This window comes from Bufo bufo, chromosome 3, assembly GCF_905171765.1.
Source record: "Bufo bufo chromosome 3, aBufBuf1.1, whole genome shotgun sequence".
NCBI lineage: Eukaryota > Metazoa > Chordata > Amphibia > Anura > Bufonidae > Bufo > Bufo bufo.
Window position 1 is genome coordinate 427,551,649 of NC_053391.1, and position 20,411 is coordinate 427,572,059.

General features: G+C 40.5%; 1 protein-coding gene across 1 annotated transcript in view; it reads left to right on the plus strand.

The window, feature by feature from the left end:
• Positions 1–20,411, plus strand: part of CFAP47 (cilia and flagella associated protein 47) — a 572,366-nt gene that overhangs the window by 123,587 nt on the left and 428,368 nt on the right. Inside the window, exons 27-29 of the mRNA XM_040424993.1 lie at positions 1,898–2,104; positions 11,879–11,976; positions 14,193–14,336. Of these exons, the coding sequence (XP_040280927.1) occupies positions 1,898–2,104; positions 11,879–11,976; positions 14,193–14,336 (449 nt within the window). The remainder of the gene's footprint in view (positions 1–1,897; positions 2,105–11,878; positions 11,977–14,192; positions 14,337–20,411) is intronic.

Below are 20,411 nucleotides of genomic sequence, written 5' to 3' on the forward strand. Positions count from 1 at the left end.
CCGAGTTCGGGAAATGTTTTTTTTACAGTAGAAATTGATTTATGAAGTTATCATGCGAGGTCCCGCGAGACTTCATGAAGTAATAACTTCGGCTCATCAGAGCCAATACAGAGCCAATACATTCTAATGCTGTATAAAGCGCTCCCTCCGTACAGTATTGAAACAAAGTTTTATGCAATTCCCTCATCTCTAGTCATGGGCACTCAAGCCTCAACGAAAACAAAGACTAGTGCATAGAGAACGACAACTAGCACATGTAGTCTGTGCCCACAGATGAGCTACAAATTGCTTAAAAAATGTATGCCGGTTAAGATCCAGAACACACAGTGCATTGTAGTTTACCATATATGGCGCTACGTAGATAAGTAGTAGATAATATAAGGCAGGCGGTTTAAATAATATGGCTGGTTGTTATATATTCTATACATAACATGGACTCATATGTACCTTGGAAAATGAGAAGTCTTGTTAAAAAGTCAAACATTGACTGATACGGTGCCCCTTCCAATAGGTGGCACTAGCAAGATGTTCTTCTCTGGGAAATACCTCTTTGGATGCACTTTTGAGAAAACATTGCCTTCTCCTTCATTTGAGCCCTAAAATGAAATAGTTATTGAAGGCATTGGTTAATTGGCAGGAAATTTGACAGCTGAGCTTGGAAGGTTTTTGGGGCTAAGGCCTCTTTCACACTTGCGTTGTCCGGATCCGGCGTGTACTCCACTTGCCGGAATTACACTCCGGATCCGGAAAAACGCAAGTGTACTGAAAGCATTTGAAGACGGAACCGTCTTCCAAATGCGTTCAGTGTTACTATGGCACCCAGTGTTACTATGGCACAAAGTCCTGGTTGCCAAAGTAGTAGCGGGGAGCGGGGGAGCAGTATACTTACAGTCCGTGCGGCTCCCCGGGCGCTCCAGAATGACGTCAGAGCGCCCCATGCGCATGGATGACGTGATCCATGTGATCACATGATCCATGAGCTTGGGGCACCCTGACGTCACTCTGGAGCGCCCGGGGAGCCGCACGGACGGTAAGTACACTGCTCCCCGCTCCCCACTACACTTTACCATGGCTGCCAGGACTTTAGCGTCCCGGCAGCCATGGTAACCACTCTGAAAAAGCTAAATGTCGGATGCGGCAATGCGCCAAAACGACGTTTAGCTTAAGGCCGGATCCGGATCAATGTCTTTCAATGGGCATTAATTCCGGATCCGGCCTTGCGGCAAGTGTTCCGGATTTTTGGCCGGAGCAAAAAGCGCAGCATGCTGCGGTATTTTCTCCGGCCAAAAAACGTTCCGTTCCGGAACTGAAGACATCCTGATGCATCCTGAACGGATTTCTCTCCATTCAGAATGCATTAGGATAATCCTGATCAGGATTCTTCCGGCATAGAGTCCCGACGACGGAACTCTATGCCGGAAGACAATAACGCAGGTGTGAAAGAGCCCTAAAGTGGTCCGACATATATGAAGACTAGGGAATAAGTGATCTGGAGTATTCAAAAGCAGGAGAATGAACAGGTTGATACATATGAGAACTTTGATTGTTTTGCCACATAACACATCTGGGAAAGAAGATGTTTTTCACAGAAAAAAATTACCTGTTATTGGGAGTTGGCTCTTAAGGTGTCTGGCATCCAGGAGAGCTGTGAAGGAGTGGTTTAGTATATATCATAGAAGGGAAGGAGTTTGTCATCTGTTACATACAGTTAAATAACTGAAAAAGGTGATTTGTCATACAGGAGAGTCAGAAAATTAGTGGTTTTATATATAACAGAGCTGAAGAATGAGTGGTCTGTCACATAAGAGAGTCGGAGAAGGACTGCGTTTCTATGTAATTGCTCTTTTGTACTCATGCCTCCCTGCGTGTTTAACCAAAATGATCTATCTCTCTGTAGGTCATCCATATTAAAAGTGGAAATTCCAGAGGTGGAACTTGAGAACAGTGAAAGAAAAAAGGTGTTTTCTGTATATTTTCCCAATGGACAGACTATTTCAGGCTCTAGTCATTTGGATGAAAAAATTGTTTGCAAAATAGCATTCAAATCCCCGACTCCAGTCTCTTGTTTGGCCGACCTGTTATTCACAGATGAATATAACAACCAGTAAGATTTATTTTGTTCATAACATACCAGTGTTAAATTATTTATATTGTTCTTTTCGTTATAGCATTTTTAAAGTGTTTTCCGGTCTCCTTACCAATTCATTGCTGCTATAACAGTTATAATAATAATATAATATTTATTAATATAGCTCCACCATATTCCGCAGCGCTTTACAAATATATTTGCTTGTTGAGTTTATGCCTGGGGATTGAGGCTCAATAATTTATGGGTTTTTTTTAAAAGCAGACTTCCAAAGGTACAACCCATTCTGAGTAAAGCATTTTGTTTTAATATGACATCATATTAGGCTGTTGAAATTAAAGGGGTTTTCCAAGATTTTTATACTGATGACCTATCCTCTGGATAGGTCATCAGTATCTGATTGGTGGAGGTCCGACATGCGGGACTCCTGCCAAGCAGCTGTTTGAGAATGCGCCAGCACTCGCAGTAGCACTGCGGCCTTCTCTCAGCTTACCAACCACAGTGCAGTACATTGTATAGCGGCTGTGCTTGGTATCGCAGTTTAGCCTCATTCACTTCAATGGGGCTGAACTGCACCTAGGCCATGTGACCGATGAATATGATGTCACATGGCTTAGACAAAGCTGTGAGTGCCGCTGCCTTCTCAAGCAGCTGATCCAAGATGTCGTACCCCCCCTTCCCCCCGCCAATCTGCTGTTTGAGACAGCATCGGCGCTCACAGTATTGCTGCAGCCTTCTCGCAGCTTTGGAGGCAGTGTGACGCCACGTTCATCAGACCCTTACCGATCAGATACTGATGACCTCAGAGGAAAGGTCATCAGTTAAAAAGTACCAGAAAACCCCTTTAATTTGGTTCCGTTGGTATCAATGAACTAAATCTGGCCATGGCTATGAGTCTAGACTTTATTTTAAGGATATCATTCCTGTGTATAGTTCTATAGGCTCAAAGTGTTGTCATAGTTGGCTCCCTTCCCTCAAGCATTTTAGTTGAAGCCTCTACATCAAAACATGACATTACCTTGCTTTTAACCTCTGATTTATTTTTGTAGGGAGTAGGCAAAATGTTATTTTATATCTCAGACCTGCTCCTTCCTGATCCAAACATAGACGTGACCTGATGATTCAGGCATTTATTATTCTTCAAATGTTGGAGGCCTATCAATAATTAAACTGCGAACATCCTTTACAGCAAGCATAAATTCTATGAGTCCTCCTAAGAATACATCTCTTCACATTGTCTTACAGATTTGTGATTCTGCATGGCAGTGTTAACCCCATAGCTGTTCCGCATGGCTAGCAGTACAGAACAACGTTAACAATAGAGTTTTATACTCGCTTGAATTCTAAATAATGCCTTTAATTATTCATTTGGAAAATTCTATGTCTGAAACTAAAGATTACAATCTAGAAACTTTGAATAGGAGTCCTTTGGAGAAACTGCAGCGTCTAAAGTATAGAAAAAAAATATTATCTTCTTTTTTTACCGGGAGTTGTGAAGAATTCCGTGCAGCAATCATCAATTACCTACCATCTAATTTGTTAAATGTATGCCACACAACAATGTTCCCATTGAGCAAAATGTCATAATACTTTACAGGATTAGACGAGAGATTAAAATAAGAAAGGGATGGAAATAAATAAATATATGCGCCTGTCTTCTAGTTGAGAATAAATGACAAAATCATGGCGTAAGTTTAATGAAAATGAGCTTCCTGCGTTTATGAGATTTTTGTCTTCACAGTCGGAGCCGGAGCTTTTTTTGGCTAACAGCAGGTTGCAAATGTTGATGCACAGACATAATATATTTAATGACTATTGCCTATTTTCTGTAACTTCTTTGCAAGTGCACATTAGGGAAATAAGTATGCAAGCAGCAGAATGGCTGATGGGTAACAAATGCATTTCACTCTTTCAAGATGGTGATATGCGACGTATAGAGTGCAGTTTCACTGAGCGCAGAGTTTTCTTTATTACCTTTCATTTTCACGTCTATGCAGATTTCTCTGGTTGACGTGATGAGGTAGTATTCTTGGAATATAGGAAATACTGCCTTGGTGAAAAACTTTTTTTTAATCAGTTGGATAGTGAATGATGGCTGAACAGTTTTTACTAAGCTCCCTTTCATGATATTGTGTTATTGTACCCCTTCTATAAGTTTACATGTTGATTATTACAACCTGGTATTCCATTTTTAATGCTTTATTTGCATTTGAAAAAAAATAAAATAAAAATTGAATCACAATGAAATGTTTCTTCAACTAGAGAAACATTATAAAATGTCCTGGCAAACATTAGGGGTTCCCATCAGAAATGATAAATTACAAGCTGTTTGTAGAGACAGTTTAAAGATGTTTTGAAGAGGGGCAGGCGCACAGATTATTTTCACCTACATCTTTCCCTCAGCTCACAATGTAATATCCCTATCTCAGACAAATGCCTACACCTAAGGCCAGATGTTTTGGAATATGGGATGGAACTCATGTGGCCGGAATAGTTTAAGAAAATTCTGATGATTCCCTGGTTGAAGTTATTGCCTCGGTTAAGCAAGGCACCAGTGCTAAACTCTAAGCCAGTAAATATTGTGTTCTTTTAACTGGTCTCAGTAACCAGAAATATAATACAGATGTAGCAGGGGTAACACACACATTCTTAACTCAAATTTCTTAACTCAAATTTCTTAACTCAAATTTCTTAACTCATCGCGTTATCTTGAAACAAAAGCCATTGAAAAGCAATTGCTTAACGCTTTTAGTTGCATTTAGTTTAGATAACATGTCTCATAAAGCATGTGTGTTAACCCTGCTACATCTGTATGTGGGGAAAAAAGGTGCAAATGTAATTGAGAAGATTGTAACAGATGGATTACGTTTCAATTTCCCATCCAAAGAAGGTTAAAAGAGTGCGTTATGTGCAAGCACAGATCTGTTGCTCTCAGTTTATCAACCTGGTTTGAGATCTTCACTGCATAAAACTATGAGGTACAAGGACCTGAAATCATATATTTGTATCCCGTATAGATACATATTTACACAGGCACATATATGGTGATGAATACAGGTAATTGGAAACGGTTTCATGTATCACAATGAAGCCATTGAATCATGAAGGCATCACTTGACCTTATACTCATCTTTACTTACAAGAGCCATTCATCTTCAAAATGATTTTCTATTGCATTGAAGACTTCATTCTGCTTTTATTTCGCCCTCCTGTGTGTGCTTTTATCTGGATCAATAATCAGTAAATTAGGTTTTCTTCATACTCACACACTAATTATGTGGATCATGAAGCTTTTATACCGTACTAGGATATGTTAAAGCATCTTTTGCTACTCTTACGATTGTGCAGATTCAAAGCCAAACAACACACAAACAGTCAAATCATTTCTAATGTTCAATCAAAATGTAGCAGTAAAGGAAAAGTACTTAAAACTTTTCTGTGATATTACCATCAATGTACTTCTCTCCTTTCATCTTATTAGGTCTCATATTACAATCAAAACGGTGAGATATATCAAGAAATCTTCTGTATCTGTCCCAGAGCTCTACAGGACTAGCTTTGGGCAATCGAAGATAGATTTGCCAACCGGAATTCCTTGTTTAAAGGGGTTATCCCATGATTAATATAAAAATGAAAATCTGATGTCATATTGGACGTGACAGTCTCTTTCTAGCGAACTTAGAACCAGCCCTGTACCTCACATGGATCCAGAGATATCCCAATTCATTGTTCCAGTTGTTCTGCTAAATTTATTTCCAGCTGACAGTTTAGGAGGTGTGCTCTTTCTCAGGGGCGTGTCATTTCTACTTCAGCTGGTGGCAGTTGAAGGATGCAACTGAGCATGTGCGGCCATCTCAGTGAGCAGGACAGAGGAATTAGAAAAAGAGCAAACAGCAGGTGGCGCTATACAGATAGATTTCAGTGAATAATTCAGTGACTATACTAAGTTTTTAATTACATACAATTACAAAAAGTATTCAGATCCAGCTGCTGGTTTTAAAAATGTAAAATATTTTTTGTGGGACAACCCCTTTAATTCAAAATTTCCCACCACTGCGTGAAAATTTCAGCATCTGTAGTGCTTTATCAGTGTCACTTTAATTCCTTTACTGCAGGGTTTCTCAACTCCGGTCCTCGGGACCCACCTGCCGGTCAGGATTTGAGAATATCCCACAGAATGAATACCTGTGGTAAGTCCTGATGCATGGACACTAATTATATCACCTGCTCAATACTAAGGAAATCCTGAAAACATGACTGGTAGGTGGGTCCCGAGGACCGGAGTTGAGAAACCCTGCTTTACTGGGTTGTCAGCCAGTCGCACAGGTGGTGCTGCTGCCTACTTTTTATAGTATTGGTTTGTGTTGAGCGAATTGGACATAGATTATTCAACTTGAAAATAAAAATTTCAACCGGGATCTGAAGTTGGTTTTGGTACCCAGGTACCAGTAGGTACCGAAGCTGACTTAAAAAATTTCTTTCAAGTTGAAAAATCAAAGCCCAAAGTTATTCACCAAAGTCTCTCGAGACTTCAGAGATAACTAATTTCACCTCAGCGGAGCCCATACATTTAAATGATGTACGGAAGTGACTTTGGATCTACCATCCGAAGCTCGCTTCACTCAACACTAGTACTGGGGCCTGGCTGATATCAGTTGATGCCAGGTAGGGGTGCCAAGCTTACAATTTAGTTTGAAAGTTAAAAGTAACCTGTCACCATGAGAATGCAGTGCAAACTTATGTTATAGAGCAGTAGGAGCTGAACAAACTGATATATAGTTTTATGGGGAAAGATTCAGTAAAACTTGTAGTTTATTCATTCTGTGCTGAGGAACATGTGTCTGGTCCTATCAGTGACTGAAGGCTAGCTCTGCTTGAGTAAGGGCTCTATTAGACTGCATGAATTTCATTCCCGATAATTGGCCCATATAATATAGCAGCCGATGAACAATTATTCAGCTTGATTGTTGGCTGATGGGCATTTTTCATCAGTTTGAAAGATTCCCAATTATCATCAGCAAATATCCTTGTGTAATCAGATTTGTGCTGCCGATAATCAATAGAACTGAATGAGGCAGGAATGGCTGCGGTAGCGATCATTCCTCCCCCATTCAGTTTGCCTCTGCCAGTGTAATCAGGCCGATGCAAACGATCACCAATGGATGTGTTATCATGCATTAGTGCTCGCACTGCCTGATTATTAGGCAGTGTAATACAGTCCTAAGCATAGAACTAGCTGTAGATAGTAGGGCCCCACATGACTCCTCAGTGTAAAAAGAACTGAGGCTTAAATGGATAAATAAAAAGGTTTACTAAATCTTTTTACATAAAACTATATATTAATCTGCTCAGCTCCTCCTGCAGATTGCCTATATACTGTATTTCTTATTTTAACTTTTATACCGGTTATGGCCGTACCCTAAAGGTTATTGCAACTTTTACCACCATCAACTCTATACAACTATTGCATTACATATTTCTAATTAGATGCCCAAATCATTTGCCTTAATTTTTACTACATGCAACTCTGTAACTTATAGTCCATACTGAAATATAGTTTCCCGTTGTATGGGTTTTGAGACCACTTGCCTGTGTCTCCATACAGACATAACAAAATGAAAAGCTGATGGTCATTTACACAAACATTGCAATAAAGTAAAATTCTCTATACAACCTTTTTTCCCTTGATAAAACCCAATTTACCTTAACAGTTAGGAATGCCATTGGATTAACGTAGGTTGAATTTGAGCAGTGAAGCAAGGGTTACTGCCTTCAGCTTCCTCTGTGCTACATGCTGCCGGACTTAGGCTGAGTTCACATGGGCGAGATTTCCACCCGGGTGCAATGCGTGAGGTGAACACATTGCACCCGCACTGAATCCTGACCCATTCATTTGTATGGGGCTGTGCACATGAGCGGTGATTTTCACGCATCACTTGTGCGTTGCGTGAAAATCGCAGCATGCTCTATATTGTGCGTTTATCACGCAACGCAGGCCCCATAGAAATGAATGGGTCTGAGTGAAAATCAAAGCATCCGCAAGCAAGTGCGGATGCGGTGCGATTTCCACGCATGGTTGTTAAGATGACAGTCTATTCACTGTATTATTTTCCCTTATAACTTGGTTATAAGGGAAAATAATAGCATTCTTTAATACAGAATGCTTAGTAGAAGGTCAATTGAGGGTTAAAAAAAAAAAATATTAACTCACCTCCTCCTCTTGATCGCGTAGTTGCTGCCGGCTAAAGGTCCTGTGGTGATCTCAGTGACGTCACCACAGGTCCTTTGACAGGTCCTGAAGAAACAACAGGAGACCGGCAGCTACGCAATCAATTGGAGGAGGTGAGTTAATATTTTTTTATTTTTTAACCCTCAAACCCATTCTGTATTAAAGAATGCTATTATTTTCCCTTATAACCATGTTATAAGGGAAAATAATTACATCTACACACCACGAACCCAAACATGAACTTCTGTGAAGAAGTTTGGGTCTGGGTACCATATTCAGGTTTTTATCACGCGCGTGCAAAACGCATTGTACCCGCGCGATAAAAACGGAACAACGGAACGCAATCGCAGTCAAAACTGACTGCAATTGGGTACCTACTCACGCGGGTTGGCCGGAGTACACCCGGTACGCATCCTGAACAAATCCGTCATGCCCGTGTGAACCCAGCCTTAAAGGGGTTTTCCGAGATATTTTTACTGATGACCTATCTCTGGATAGGTCATGAGTAGAGATGAGCGAATCGAATCCCACGAAGTGGAATTCGATCCTAATTTAAGGATAAATTCCATTCACCTCAAAGCCGAATTTCCTTGTGCTTCGTGTTAGCGAATCAATTTAACCTGAAATTGTGTAAAAAACCCAAGAAATCATACTTATCTCCTCCATTTGCTCGCAACTGGCTGGCCGCCGCCATCTTGATTGAAGATCTCGTCCGAAATTCCGCGCGCAGTGACGTATGATGGCGTAATCTCGCCCTGTGCAAGAGATTTCACGCCAGATCTTCAAGCAAGATGGTGGCAGCTGGCCCGTCGTGAGCAAATGGAGGCGGTAAATTTGATTAAAAAAAATAAAATTTATGTTAATTTTGCACTGTTTTTACACTCATATGCCGCGATCATGTATGAGCGCCGCATCTGAGGGGTACAATGACGAGGGTGGCGCTATTGCGGCTCCCTATCATTGCACCCGCTACTTACAAAAAAATGCGCTTTGTGATACGTAATTCGTCACAAAGCGTTATTTTTTTTTAAACAAAATTCAGTGAATCAGCAGAATTGAACTTTTCAAAAATTTGCTCATCTCTAGTCATAGTATCTGACCGGTGGGGGTCTGACACCAGATCCCTGCCGATCAGCTTTTTGAGAATGCACTGGCGCTTACAGTGGCTCCGCTACTTTCTCTCTACTCACCAAGCACATTTCTTTGTATCGTGAGCTGCGCCTACAGTAAGCCATGTGACCAAAGAACGTGACCTCAAATGACCTAGGGAAAGCTGCGAGATGTAACCTTAAAACACAATGGCCTAGGTCGGTGCCTATTTGCTGCCCTGCAAAGGCTTTAAATCTAAGCATATTGGCAGCACTCCGTTTTTGCTGGGATATTAATATACCTATTTATTTTATGTGTAACTATCTGAAAGAACATAAGTTAATTTGTTCGCCCTTGGAATGCTAACTAAGTTACAAAGTAATTTCAATATACTGCAATAAATTAATTCATTATTTCAAATCAAGTGAATGAGAAAAACCTGTACAAAAGTCCTTAATCTACTCATTTAATCTCATTTTTGTCAGCCCTTTGCATATGTTCAGCAGTGCTCATATTGCAATATGACTATTTAATTTTCATATATCTAATGGATCGTAATGCTGTCTTATTAATAGCCTTACATCTAATAGATTTGTCATAAGGTATAATAATTACAAGCTATTTACATTTTAAATGCAGTAGATAAGGAAGAATAAATCGAATTCATGTGATGGGGCAGCATTTCATTGCAATTAGATATAGTCACTTACCTTGGTGGATTTTCAAGTAGCAGTTAACATTAAATTACAGCTTTTTTTTTTTTAACCCAAGGGGATGATTTTGTTTAGTTGCACTTTGCATACCTTCAGTGGAGGCTGACCACGCAACCACTACAGGGTCCAGGGGAAGAGGAGGCCTGACGCTTCTTATTCACAACATAAAAACACAGCATTTTCATGCAGCCACCACTAGGGAGAGCTCAAGGCAAAGAGTTTATTTTAGCTTCCATTATTGTAAATGGTAACTGCATACATTCCTATACACTGAGCTCCCCCTTGTGGTGGTTGCAGGCAGTCAGTCTTGTAATAGGATGGTAGTAGATTTCGCAATGGATTTTTTGCTAGATGTCTGGTGTAAATACGTTAAGAAATATGTTGTTAAGAATGAGCACGATATTTATGAAGCCCCTGTTCTACTTTTCCCAATATAGAAGTGGCTGAGTTGGAGGGTGGCCTTTTAACCCAAAAAATTTTACGCTAAATTTCTTCAGATTAATAAAAAAACGTAAATATGTCTAAAATCGGGGCATTGCGCTTTGTGTTGCCTGAGAGTGATTGTAGCATACGCACTGGAAAAGTGAGTGGGGCACGGGGGCACATACTGAGTTTTGCTATGGGGCCCTATGAGATCTGTGTACACCCCTGCACAGGGCACAATACAGAAGGAGTACCACAATACCAGGAATGGGCACACTGGTTAGTTAATGGATGTGGTTTAGCCAGTGGTGGAGAGTTGAAGGGATTTGCTGCCGATTGGAGGGTTGGACATTCATGGTGAACTCCTTGACTAGCATAAAAAACAAAAGCTGAAGGAGCAGAAAGCGAATACCAGAAGTGTAGCACAGAGTTGTTAGGTAGAATCATACTTGGGCAAGAACTTAGGTTGAGGCATGAGGTTTGCGTTCTCTAGTGGTAATAAGGCATGTTTGACAGGTGACATTTTGTCAAGGCAGGCTATAAAAGTGCCGGGTCAGGTGGCAATTATTTTAGTGCATCTTTGCAAAACTCCTATGATCCCTATTGGTCAGGCAATAATGTGATGTCCTGTGACACAATTCATGGGGGTTTGCATAATGATTTATTGGGAGGCCAAATAACTGCACTGTGCAGACCTGAACTTAGAGGTCACAAAAAAACGTGGCCATGGTTACGGGTGAAACATCTGATGCACACTAGTTTTCTCAATATTTTTGCATTTATGATGTTTTAATTATAATCCCTTATTGATATTGACCACTTTAATGAATAAAATCTACAATCACCTGCCAAATAAAATTTCAAGTTTTGCATGTTCATCGTGGGCTGAGTTAATGGGTTTCATTTGGGTAATTTGAGTTACATTTAGTGTTGCGTCACATGTATACAGTGGAACATGGTTCCCCAGTGGTCTTTTTTATATCATCATTGCCATCTAATAGTCAACTTTCCAGTTGATGGTCTCAGTGTTTTAGTGGCCACCCCCTGGTGTCCATGTTTTGGTGCTTTGGTCCTTGGAGTTTAGAGGTTTAATAGATTATCTGACATGCGCCTAGTAAGTCTAGCAGAGCATATGGAAAGAAGTTGTCCTCGGGAGAAGTATCTGAGGTCTTTTTTTACTACAGCTTCTCATCTTTGACGTCTCAGATCCAGTTATACTCAGTACCTAAAAAATAGGTTTCAGAAATATCCCTTAGTATCCAAGTATTGACCACAACTAGATTTTTTTCTCCTTATCTTTGCAATCCACAAAAACATTCTTCATTTTCTCTATTTCAGGTTCCGCCTCCAGGTTGCCGCTGTTGCTGAAAACTGCATATTGACTGCTTACCCATACCTAGCATATCATCGCACAGATCAAGTCATTTTAAAAAGTGGTAATTCCTTAAGCTTTTAAGCAGAAAATTAATATGTTTAGCAGCCTGTGGTTAGTTTTTCATCTTTTCAATGTGTAGTGTATGTGCTAAAAAATTTAGAATTATGGGGGAAGTTTATCAAAGATCAACGTTTTACGCCAGTCTTTGAATTCTCCTGCACTGCTAGAGGATGCTCCAAATGTATGACAGGGCACAACATGGTGTTTGCAACTTTTTTACAAGTGGCTCAGGGAGATGATAAATCTTCCCCTATATTACTCATTTGTCAGCAGTGTTGCTATAATTATTATAGTATATGACTATTTGTGATGACCATAATCAACATTTAAAGGGTTTTTGCTGGGAATTTAATATTGATGACCTGCGCTTAGGATAGGTCATCAGTTTCTGACCAATGGGGCTGCGACTCCCAGCACCACTGCTGATGAGTTGCGGGAAGGGGGCCACAGCACTCAGGCATGCGTTGCAGCCTCTTCATCGGCCTGTGACGTCATGTCCATTAGTAGCATGCAGCTTATTTCTAGTTAAGTGACTAGGATTGAGCTGCAATACCAAGCACAGCGGCTATAAAATGTATGGTGCTGCTTTTAATATTGTGACGAGGCCACAGTCTTGAGCCCTGTGGCCGCTTCAGTCAGCTAATTGGCAGAGGTATTGGGAATCGGAATTGGAGACTACTTTGTTGTTGAGTTGGGACCCGGGAGTGGAGAGCAGCAGAAACCATAGCAGCATCGGAACAGCAGGATTGGTGATAGTGACTGTGGCTTTGTTTTCATTTTTAACCCGCTTTAAGCCATATATATAACAATATTACACCACTGGACACTGGTGAAATTAAGAAAATATCTATTATTCGAAATATTCCGATATGCCATTCATTGTATATAGTGGCATTTCTAGTGTCAATTTAATTCCCTCATTTTTCAAATGACAATCGCAATCCAGAAAAAAAGTGACAGGTTTTACTTCAAGTCCTACTGAAAACCACTTTATTATATAGTTCATCGGGACAAGAACTCTGCTCTTATATATTGAAACACTCTGCTACTTTTGTACATTGTCAGTGATATCTTTGTCTTTTCGTTTTTTACTTGTATTTATTTTACCTGTTTATTGCCTGTTTATGTTTTAGAAACAATAACCTGATAGCATATTCTGTAATTCAGTGTCAGATAGTCCTCATCAGTCTGGATTACATTACCTGAATTACAGGGTACAGCCACAGAGTCAGGTTTCTACATGTAGTTTTAGAAGCTAAAACCAGGAGTGAATTAAAAACGAGAAGCCATATATGTCTTTTATACTTTCTCTCCTTTTGTGATTCACTCTGATCTTGGCTTCCAAAACTGCATGCAGAAACATAAAGGCTATGTATACCTTTGGGGGCAATTTTTTTATTAGTGCATTGTACTCATTATGAGCTAGAATTTTTTATTTTATTTGGTCTTTATTAAAAATATAGAGTCCTTTTCTCTGTACACAGCTGAGATCCTCTACTAGCAGGATCTGAATTTTCTATAAAAAAAAATAGTGTCCCATTTTGAGCCTTAGCAACGCTCCTCTGTCTTCTGTTTACAAAACACAGTCAGTGTGGAGCAAGTCTCCACTGTTATGTAAACAGAAGACAAAGGAGCGTTGCTAAGGCTCAAAATGGGAAACTTATTTTTCTAATAGAAATGTATGATTTCAGTAATTAAAGTATATTACAAAAATGGTCAGTATTACTGTTTCTACACATGAAAAAATAAAATAAAAATAAAAATAAATGACAGTTACACTTTAACTTACTTCAAGGTGTTGCCGTAACATTCACTAAACCTATCCATAGGGCTCATGCATCCAGCGTATGTCCAAAAAGTGTACTTATGGTTTCCATTAGCCCAGTATGCATCAGAATGACTTTTATATATTTATTTCAAACGGAAATAGAAAAGCATAATGTGCTACGCTTTCATATACAGAATGATACTGAAAAGAAACTGTCTTGTATGGGTTTTTTTTGCACTGTCCAATGTATGCTAGTGTATGCCAACACATACAGTATGTTGAATGCTTCTGTTGGAAATGTATCTTAGGGAATTCTCCCAATGTACAGTGTACCTTTGATGGAGGCAAAAACCAAAACATAAAGAGACTCTACCTATGTTGTTTAAGTATAGAGATGATTCTGGATTGCATATGGATGGTATAATTAGGTTCTTTCATATAATTTTTAGGTCATAATGGAAATAACGGGAAAAATGGTGGCATGGCGGAAGCTGTTCTACGTCCTTGCCACATCCCGGAAACACCCTCTCAGAGCACATCTTCCAGTTCCCTTGGGGCTGTTACAAGTTCCACATATGAAGAATCTGTCTCCGGTAAGTAAAATCTTACTTACAACCTATATTAATGAGACAGAGATGTATTGTTGCAATGATAACTACATACAAATTTCAAATACATTAGATACATTGTATAATACATACATTTTATAATATATCTTTGGAAAGAAAGGGATGCAAATGAGCTCTTAACAAGCTATGCCTCTAATGCCACCATATGTAAGGCAGCCAGGGGCAGATTGGCCATACACCTTACAGTGAAATTTGCCTGAGCCCTTCTTACGGCCAGCCAGTGGGGATGTATTTGTGCTGCTGGCAGTATTTTGTGATGGACTATGGTATTTAACTCTGTTGGGGTGGTATAATGTGCCACAATATAGTATTGCTGGCCCTGCCTTCCAACAATTTGGATCCGACTACAAAATGAGGCCACTTTTAGTATTTTTTTCTAGGGCCACTTTAAGTTCCCAGTCCGCCCCTGAAGGCAGCTATTCTTGGGTATTAAATAAGCCAGCACCTCATCTGCAGACCTCATCTGCAGCTTTTTCTGGGGCATTGCCCCTGATTAGTGCAGAGCAGAGAGTACTGGCTTAACTGGGTGAGAGACCTAAGTCACATTTTGGGGGATAATATATCTTTATAAGGTTTGCTGCACTATTTTTTCTGATACAGAACTCCAAATCACATAAAGTAACTGCATTACTAGAGTGTTTAGCCCCTTCCTTTGCAGTCAGTTTTTCACTTGTAGCAATGGGTCAATCTAACTGCAAATAACAAATTAATTTCTGAGCCAACCTGTATTTGTATATTTTAAGCAGAATAAAAGAAAAGAAAAAAACTATACTAACTAAGCTAAAACAAATGCCTAGATTTAAAATTAAAATTTTAAGGAAGCAAAAAGGGAAAAAATGTGTGTATGTTTGTATATTGCAATATGAAAAACAGTATTGTTTCTGCGCAAACTATCAAATATAAACCATCTTTTAATTGACTCCTGTTGAGATTCCACCACATCCAATATTCCCCTCTACGAATAGTGCAATTGGTTTGTGATATAAATCACTCCTACCTTTGTTTCTCCCGGGGTCTATTCCTTCGTTGGTCCAGCTGTGGTAAAAGCTCCAATGGCTTGGCTCCTTTAGAGGCAGTTTAGTTATTTTTTTCAGATGGAAGCGTGCCCCGGCCGGTAGCACGCCTCCTATTTGATGCTCATGCTCCGGTATGGAGCGGGGTGACGTCACCTAAGCACAGCTACGAAAGCTAAAATGGGGATAAAATCCAATGCGTTTCGAGAAGTATTGCTTCTCTTCCTCAGTGATACCATTTTCCCATTACTGCTCCTCTATATAAGTCCTAGCCGGGTTCCTGGGTGGAGTTATGCAAATCCATATTAGTTGTCTGGGTTTACACATTTGTGACCTTTTTAGTTGTCAAAAGCAAACAATTCGACCTCACTATTGAGACCCCATGGAGCTAGACTATTAAGATTAAAAATCTACCTAGTTTCTGCTCTCGATTCTGCATTGCGAAATAGCGCAAGTGATCACAATTTTTGTTGATATTGTATCTATGTTTGTATATTGTACACACAAAAATCCCACCATACTAATGCTAAAGCGAATATATATATATTTTTATTTTATTTGTTTATGAACAATAAAAGGGGGCGTTATGTGTGCGTACGTAGTCTGCTATGCTATTGCTAATACTAGTAACTATTGCTGTAACTTTTTAATATTTGTATTCATTTTATTTCACTTTATATAATTTTTTAATGAAATTTGTAATGATGTTTTTATTTATTTATTTTAATTTTTTATTTATTTTAGAAAGTGAATGAACCCCTTCCTGACACAATCAGGGCAGGAAGGGGTTAATTCACAGCCTGCAGGCTCACAGTTAATTTTACAGCCAGCAGGGGGTGCTCTTACATCAAGAAGAGCGATCCCAGCTGGCTTTTGGATTTTACACTGTGATGGATCCTTGTAACAGGGTGCTACAAGGATGCCACGCAGTGAGACCTCTTCTGCTGGTCTTGGCACTCCTCATTGTGACCGCAGCTGTCCAGTAATAGCGCGGTCACAGTGAAATGCAACGCCGCGGGGCGCCGCAGATCGGAATAAAACCTGGAACTTTTATACATCGGGTTACAGACGTATAAAGTCGTGCGGCGGTAGGCAAAAGTTTAAAAAAACACAATGATGTTAAAAAATGAAAATTAACTTTAAAGGGATTGTCTCACTTCAGCAAATGAAATTTATCATGGTGACAAAGTTAATACAAGATTTGCTAATGTATTGTGATTGTCCATATTGCCTCCTTTGCTGGCTTCATTTATTTTTCCATCGCATTATACACTGCTTGAGGTGGCTAGGACGGGAGCTACTGCGCATGTCTACCTATGTGTGCTGCCTCGGCCCCAGCCACCAGAGAGGCCAGCGCTTTTTTCTATACTCTGTATGCATGACCACCACTGCTTGATTGCAGGGTGGCCGTAACCACTGGATATGAGCAGTGTATAATGTAATGCAAAAATGAATCCAGCCAGCAAAGGAGGCAATATGGACAATCACAATACATTGTATTAACCTTGTCTACATGATAAATGCCATTTGCTGAAGTGAGACAACCCCTTTAAAGATTTAGAGGGGTAGCAGTCTGAAAAACCTCAAAGCTCACCCGAATAGAAAAATAATTATACACTGCTGAAAAAAATAAAGGGAACACAAAAATAACACATCCTAGATCTGAGTTAATTAAATATTCTTCTGAAATACTTTGTTCTTTACATAGTTGAATGTGCTGACAACAAAATCACACAAAAATAAAAAAATGGAAATCAAATTTTTCAACCCATGGAGGTCTGGATTTGGAGTCACACTCAAAATTAAAGTGGAAAAACACACTACCGGCTGATCCAACTTTGATGTAATGTCCTTAAAACAAGTCAAAATGAGGCTCAGTAGTGTGTGTGGCCTCCACGTGCCCGTATGACGTCCCTACAACGCCTGTGCATGCTCCTGATGAGGTGGCGGACGGTTTCCTGAGGGATCTCCTCCCAGACCTGGACTAAAGCATCTGCCAACTCCTGGACAGTCTGTGATGCAACGTGACGTTGGTGGATAGAGCGAGACATGATGTCCCAGATGTGCTCAATTGGATTCAGGTCTGGGGAATGGGCGGGCCAGTCCATAGCATCAATGCCTTCGTCTTGCAGGAACTGCTGACACACTCCAGCCACATGAGGTCTAGCATTGTCTTGTATTAGGAGGAACCCAGGGCCAACCGCACCAGCATATGGCCTCACAAGGGGTCTGAGGATCTCATCTCGGTACCTAATGGCAGTCAGGCTACCTCTGGCGAGCACATGGAGGGCTGTGCGGCCCTCCAAAGAAATGCCACCCCACACCATTACTGACCCAATGCCAAACCGGTCATGCTGGACGATGTTGCAGGCAGCAGAACGTTGTCCACGGCGTCTCCAGACTCTGTCACGTCTGTCACATGTGCTCAGTGTGAACCTGCTTTCATCTGTGAAGAGCACAAGGCGCCAGTGGCGAATTTGCCAATCTTGGTGTTCTCTGGCAAATGCCAAACGTCCTGCACGGTGTTGGGCTGTAAGCACAACCCCCACCTGTGAACGTCGGGCCCTCATATCACCCTCATGGAGTCTGTTTCTGACCGTTTGAGCAGACACATGCACATTTGTGGCCTGCTGGAGGTCATTTTGCAGGGCTCTGGCAGTGCTCCTCCTGTTCCTCCTTGCACAAAGGCGGAGGTAGCGGTCCTGCTGCTGAGTTGTTGCCCTCCTACGGCCTCCTCCACGTCTCCTGATGTACTGGCCTGTCTCCTGGTAGCGCCTCCATGCTCTGGACACTACGCTGACAGACACAGCAATCCTTCTTGCCACAGCTCGCATTGATGTGCCATCCTGGATAAGCTGCACTACCTGAGCCACTTGTGTGGGTTGTAGACTCTGTCTCATGCTACCACTAGAGTGAAAGCACCGCCAGCATTCAAAAGTGACCAAAACATCAGCCAGGAAGCATAGGAACTGAGAAGTGGTCTGTGGTCACCACCTGCAGAACCACTCCTTTATTGGGGGTGTCTTGCTAATTGCCTATAATTTCCACCTGTTGTCTATCCCATTTGCACAACAGCATGTGAAATTGATTGTCACTCAGTGTTGCTTCCTAAGTGGACAGTTTGATTTCACAGAAGTGTGATTGACTTGGAGTTACATTTTGTTGTTTAAGCGTTCCCTTTATTTTTTTGAGCAGTGTATGACCACACTATACTTTGTTTCCCCACATCACACTAATATTGGAGTTTTTTTTTGCTGGGACAGTGTCTCCCAGTCTGTTACATGGAGGGCGTACTGTAGTCACTGGTGACTTTCTCTTCCTCAGGGGTAGGAGCCAATAATACATTTTCTTTGGCCATACAGTGCTGCTTCCAGGCAGGCACACATATGGCTAATACAGTTTCTCTGTGTTAGGTTTCATGGACCCCTGGGAGAGTGACATGGAGGGAGTGGGGGGAAGAGTTAGATGGGTTAAAAGTACAATAAGGAAACAACATTATTGAACATTAGACGTTTTTAAGGCATATCTGCTGAAGTGGATTTAAAATCCAATAGTGAAATATACAGACACGCATTATTGGAAAGAGATTTATTTTATACCTGTGATACTTTTATTTTGTGTTGCATTTGGTTTTATTTTAGGAGTGACTACTCATTTGGGAAAGCAATGTTATTTTCCAATTTGCTTGATAGTTTTTCTGTTATTTTCAAACATATTGCACAGAGCAATCCTAAAGATAAAGTGTAGCTGTCAAGATTTTACAGTGCCTTCCCAGGATCCAAGAGGAAATAATTCATCCAAGAGAATCACCAACAGACTGATAATGATTTTATAATTAGCATTATTAAAACAGAATTCTACCCTTGTTGCATTGTCATATGCTTATGAGCGCATGTATTTCATATTTATGTGATAGAGGTAGAATTTAGCTCTGTAGAATGGAGTGTTCTGTCATAAAGGTTTATCAGCAGTGTGAACACTGCAAAATAGTTTTTCACACCAAACATAATTTAACTAAAGAAAATGAAGAAAATATTCACATTTACTGTTTACTGTAAAATCTGTGGAGTGGGGAATCAGATCAGTGGGGATTCTTGTCACCCATGTGGATCAGCTGTTTGCTCATTGTTCACTGTGCACTTCTCTGGACCTGGTGTCACAGTCAGTCCCATTCACTTGAATAGAACAAAGCTTTAATGAACGGTAATACCAGCACAGTGACTACTAAAACTATAGGACTGTGCCTTGAAAACAACGAGGCAACTGGTCAGTTGGATGTGCTAAGAGTTCGATCCTCCCCAATCTTTTTTTTTTTTTTTCAAATCCTTTATTATTTTCTGGAACAAATATACAAATTTTCATATCAACCAGTTAAAATTTACAAATATACTTTATACAGGTTAATACACTTGTTCCTTTTAACTCACCCCATCCCTTTTGCTTCCCTGCTGCGGGGTCCATCCGCATTTTAATAACTACCTTAACTTCTGTTTCCAGAAATTCCAAATATAAGGGATCCTGGGGGCCTGAAGCGAGTAAGGGAGCCTGCCCCCGCAGGAGCAATCACTCCAATTTCCTTGTCATTCTTCTATAGCCCTCAATAGTGTCTAACCGAGCCCTCCATTCATTAAAGCTAGGACTATTCTTCGTACCCCAATATTTAATTATGAAGGCCTTTGCGACCATAAAACTTTCCATGCTAACTCGTAGTTGGTAGGAGGTCAGTTCAGAGCGGGGGAAAAGACCCAATATTGCCTGCGTAAAACTTCGCTTCAATTTGATCTTATATCTATTATATAGTTCCTCATAGATGCTGGTCCAATACCCCCACACTTCCGGACAATCCCATAGTAGGTGACTTAACTCCGCATTTTCTGACGAACATTTCCAGCACAGGTCCTTTCTTTCCTTGTATATCTTGGCGAGGAAGGAGGGGGAGTAGTATAGGCGGTGAACAATCTTGAACTGTATCAATCTGTATTTCTGAGAGATCAATACTTTTTTTATGTTTTGATATACGATATCC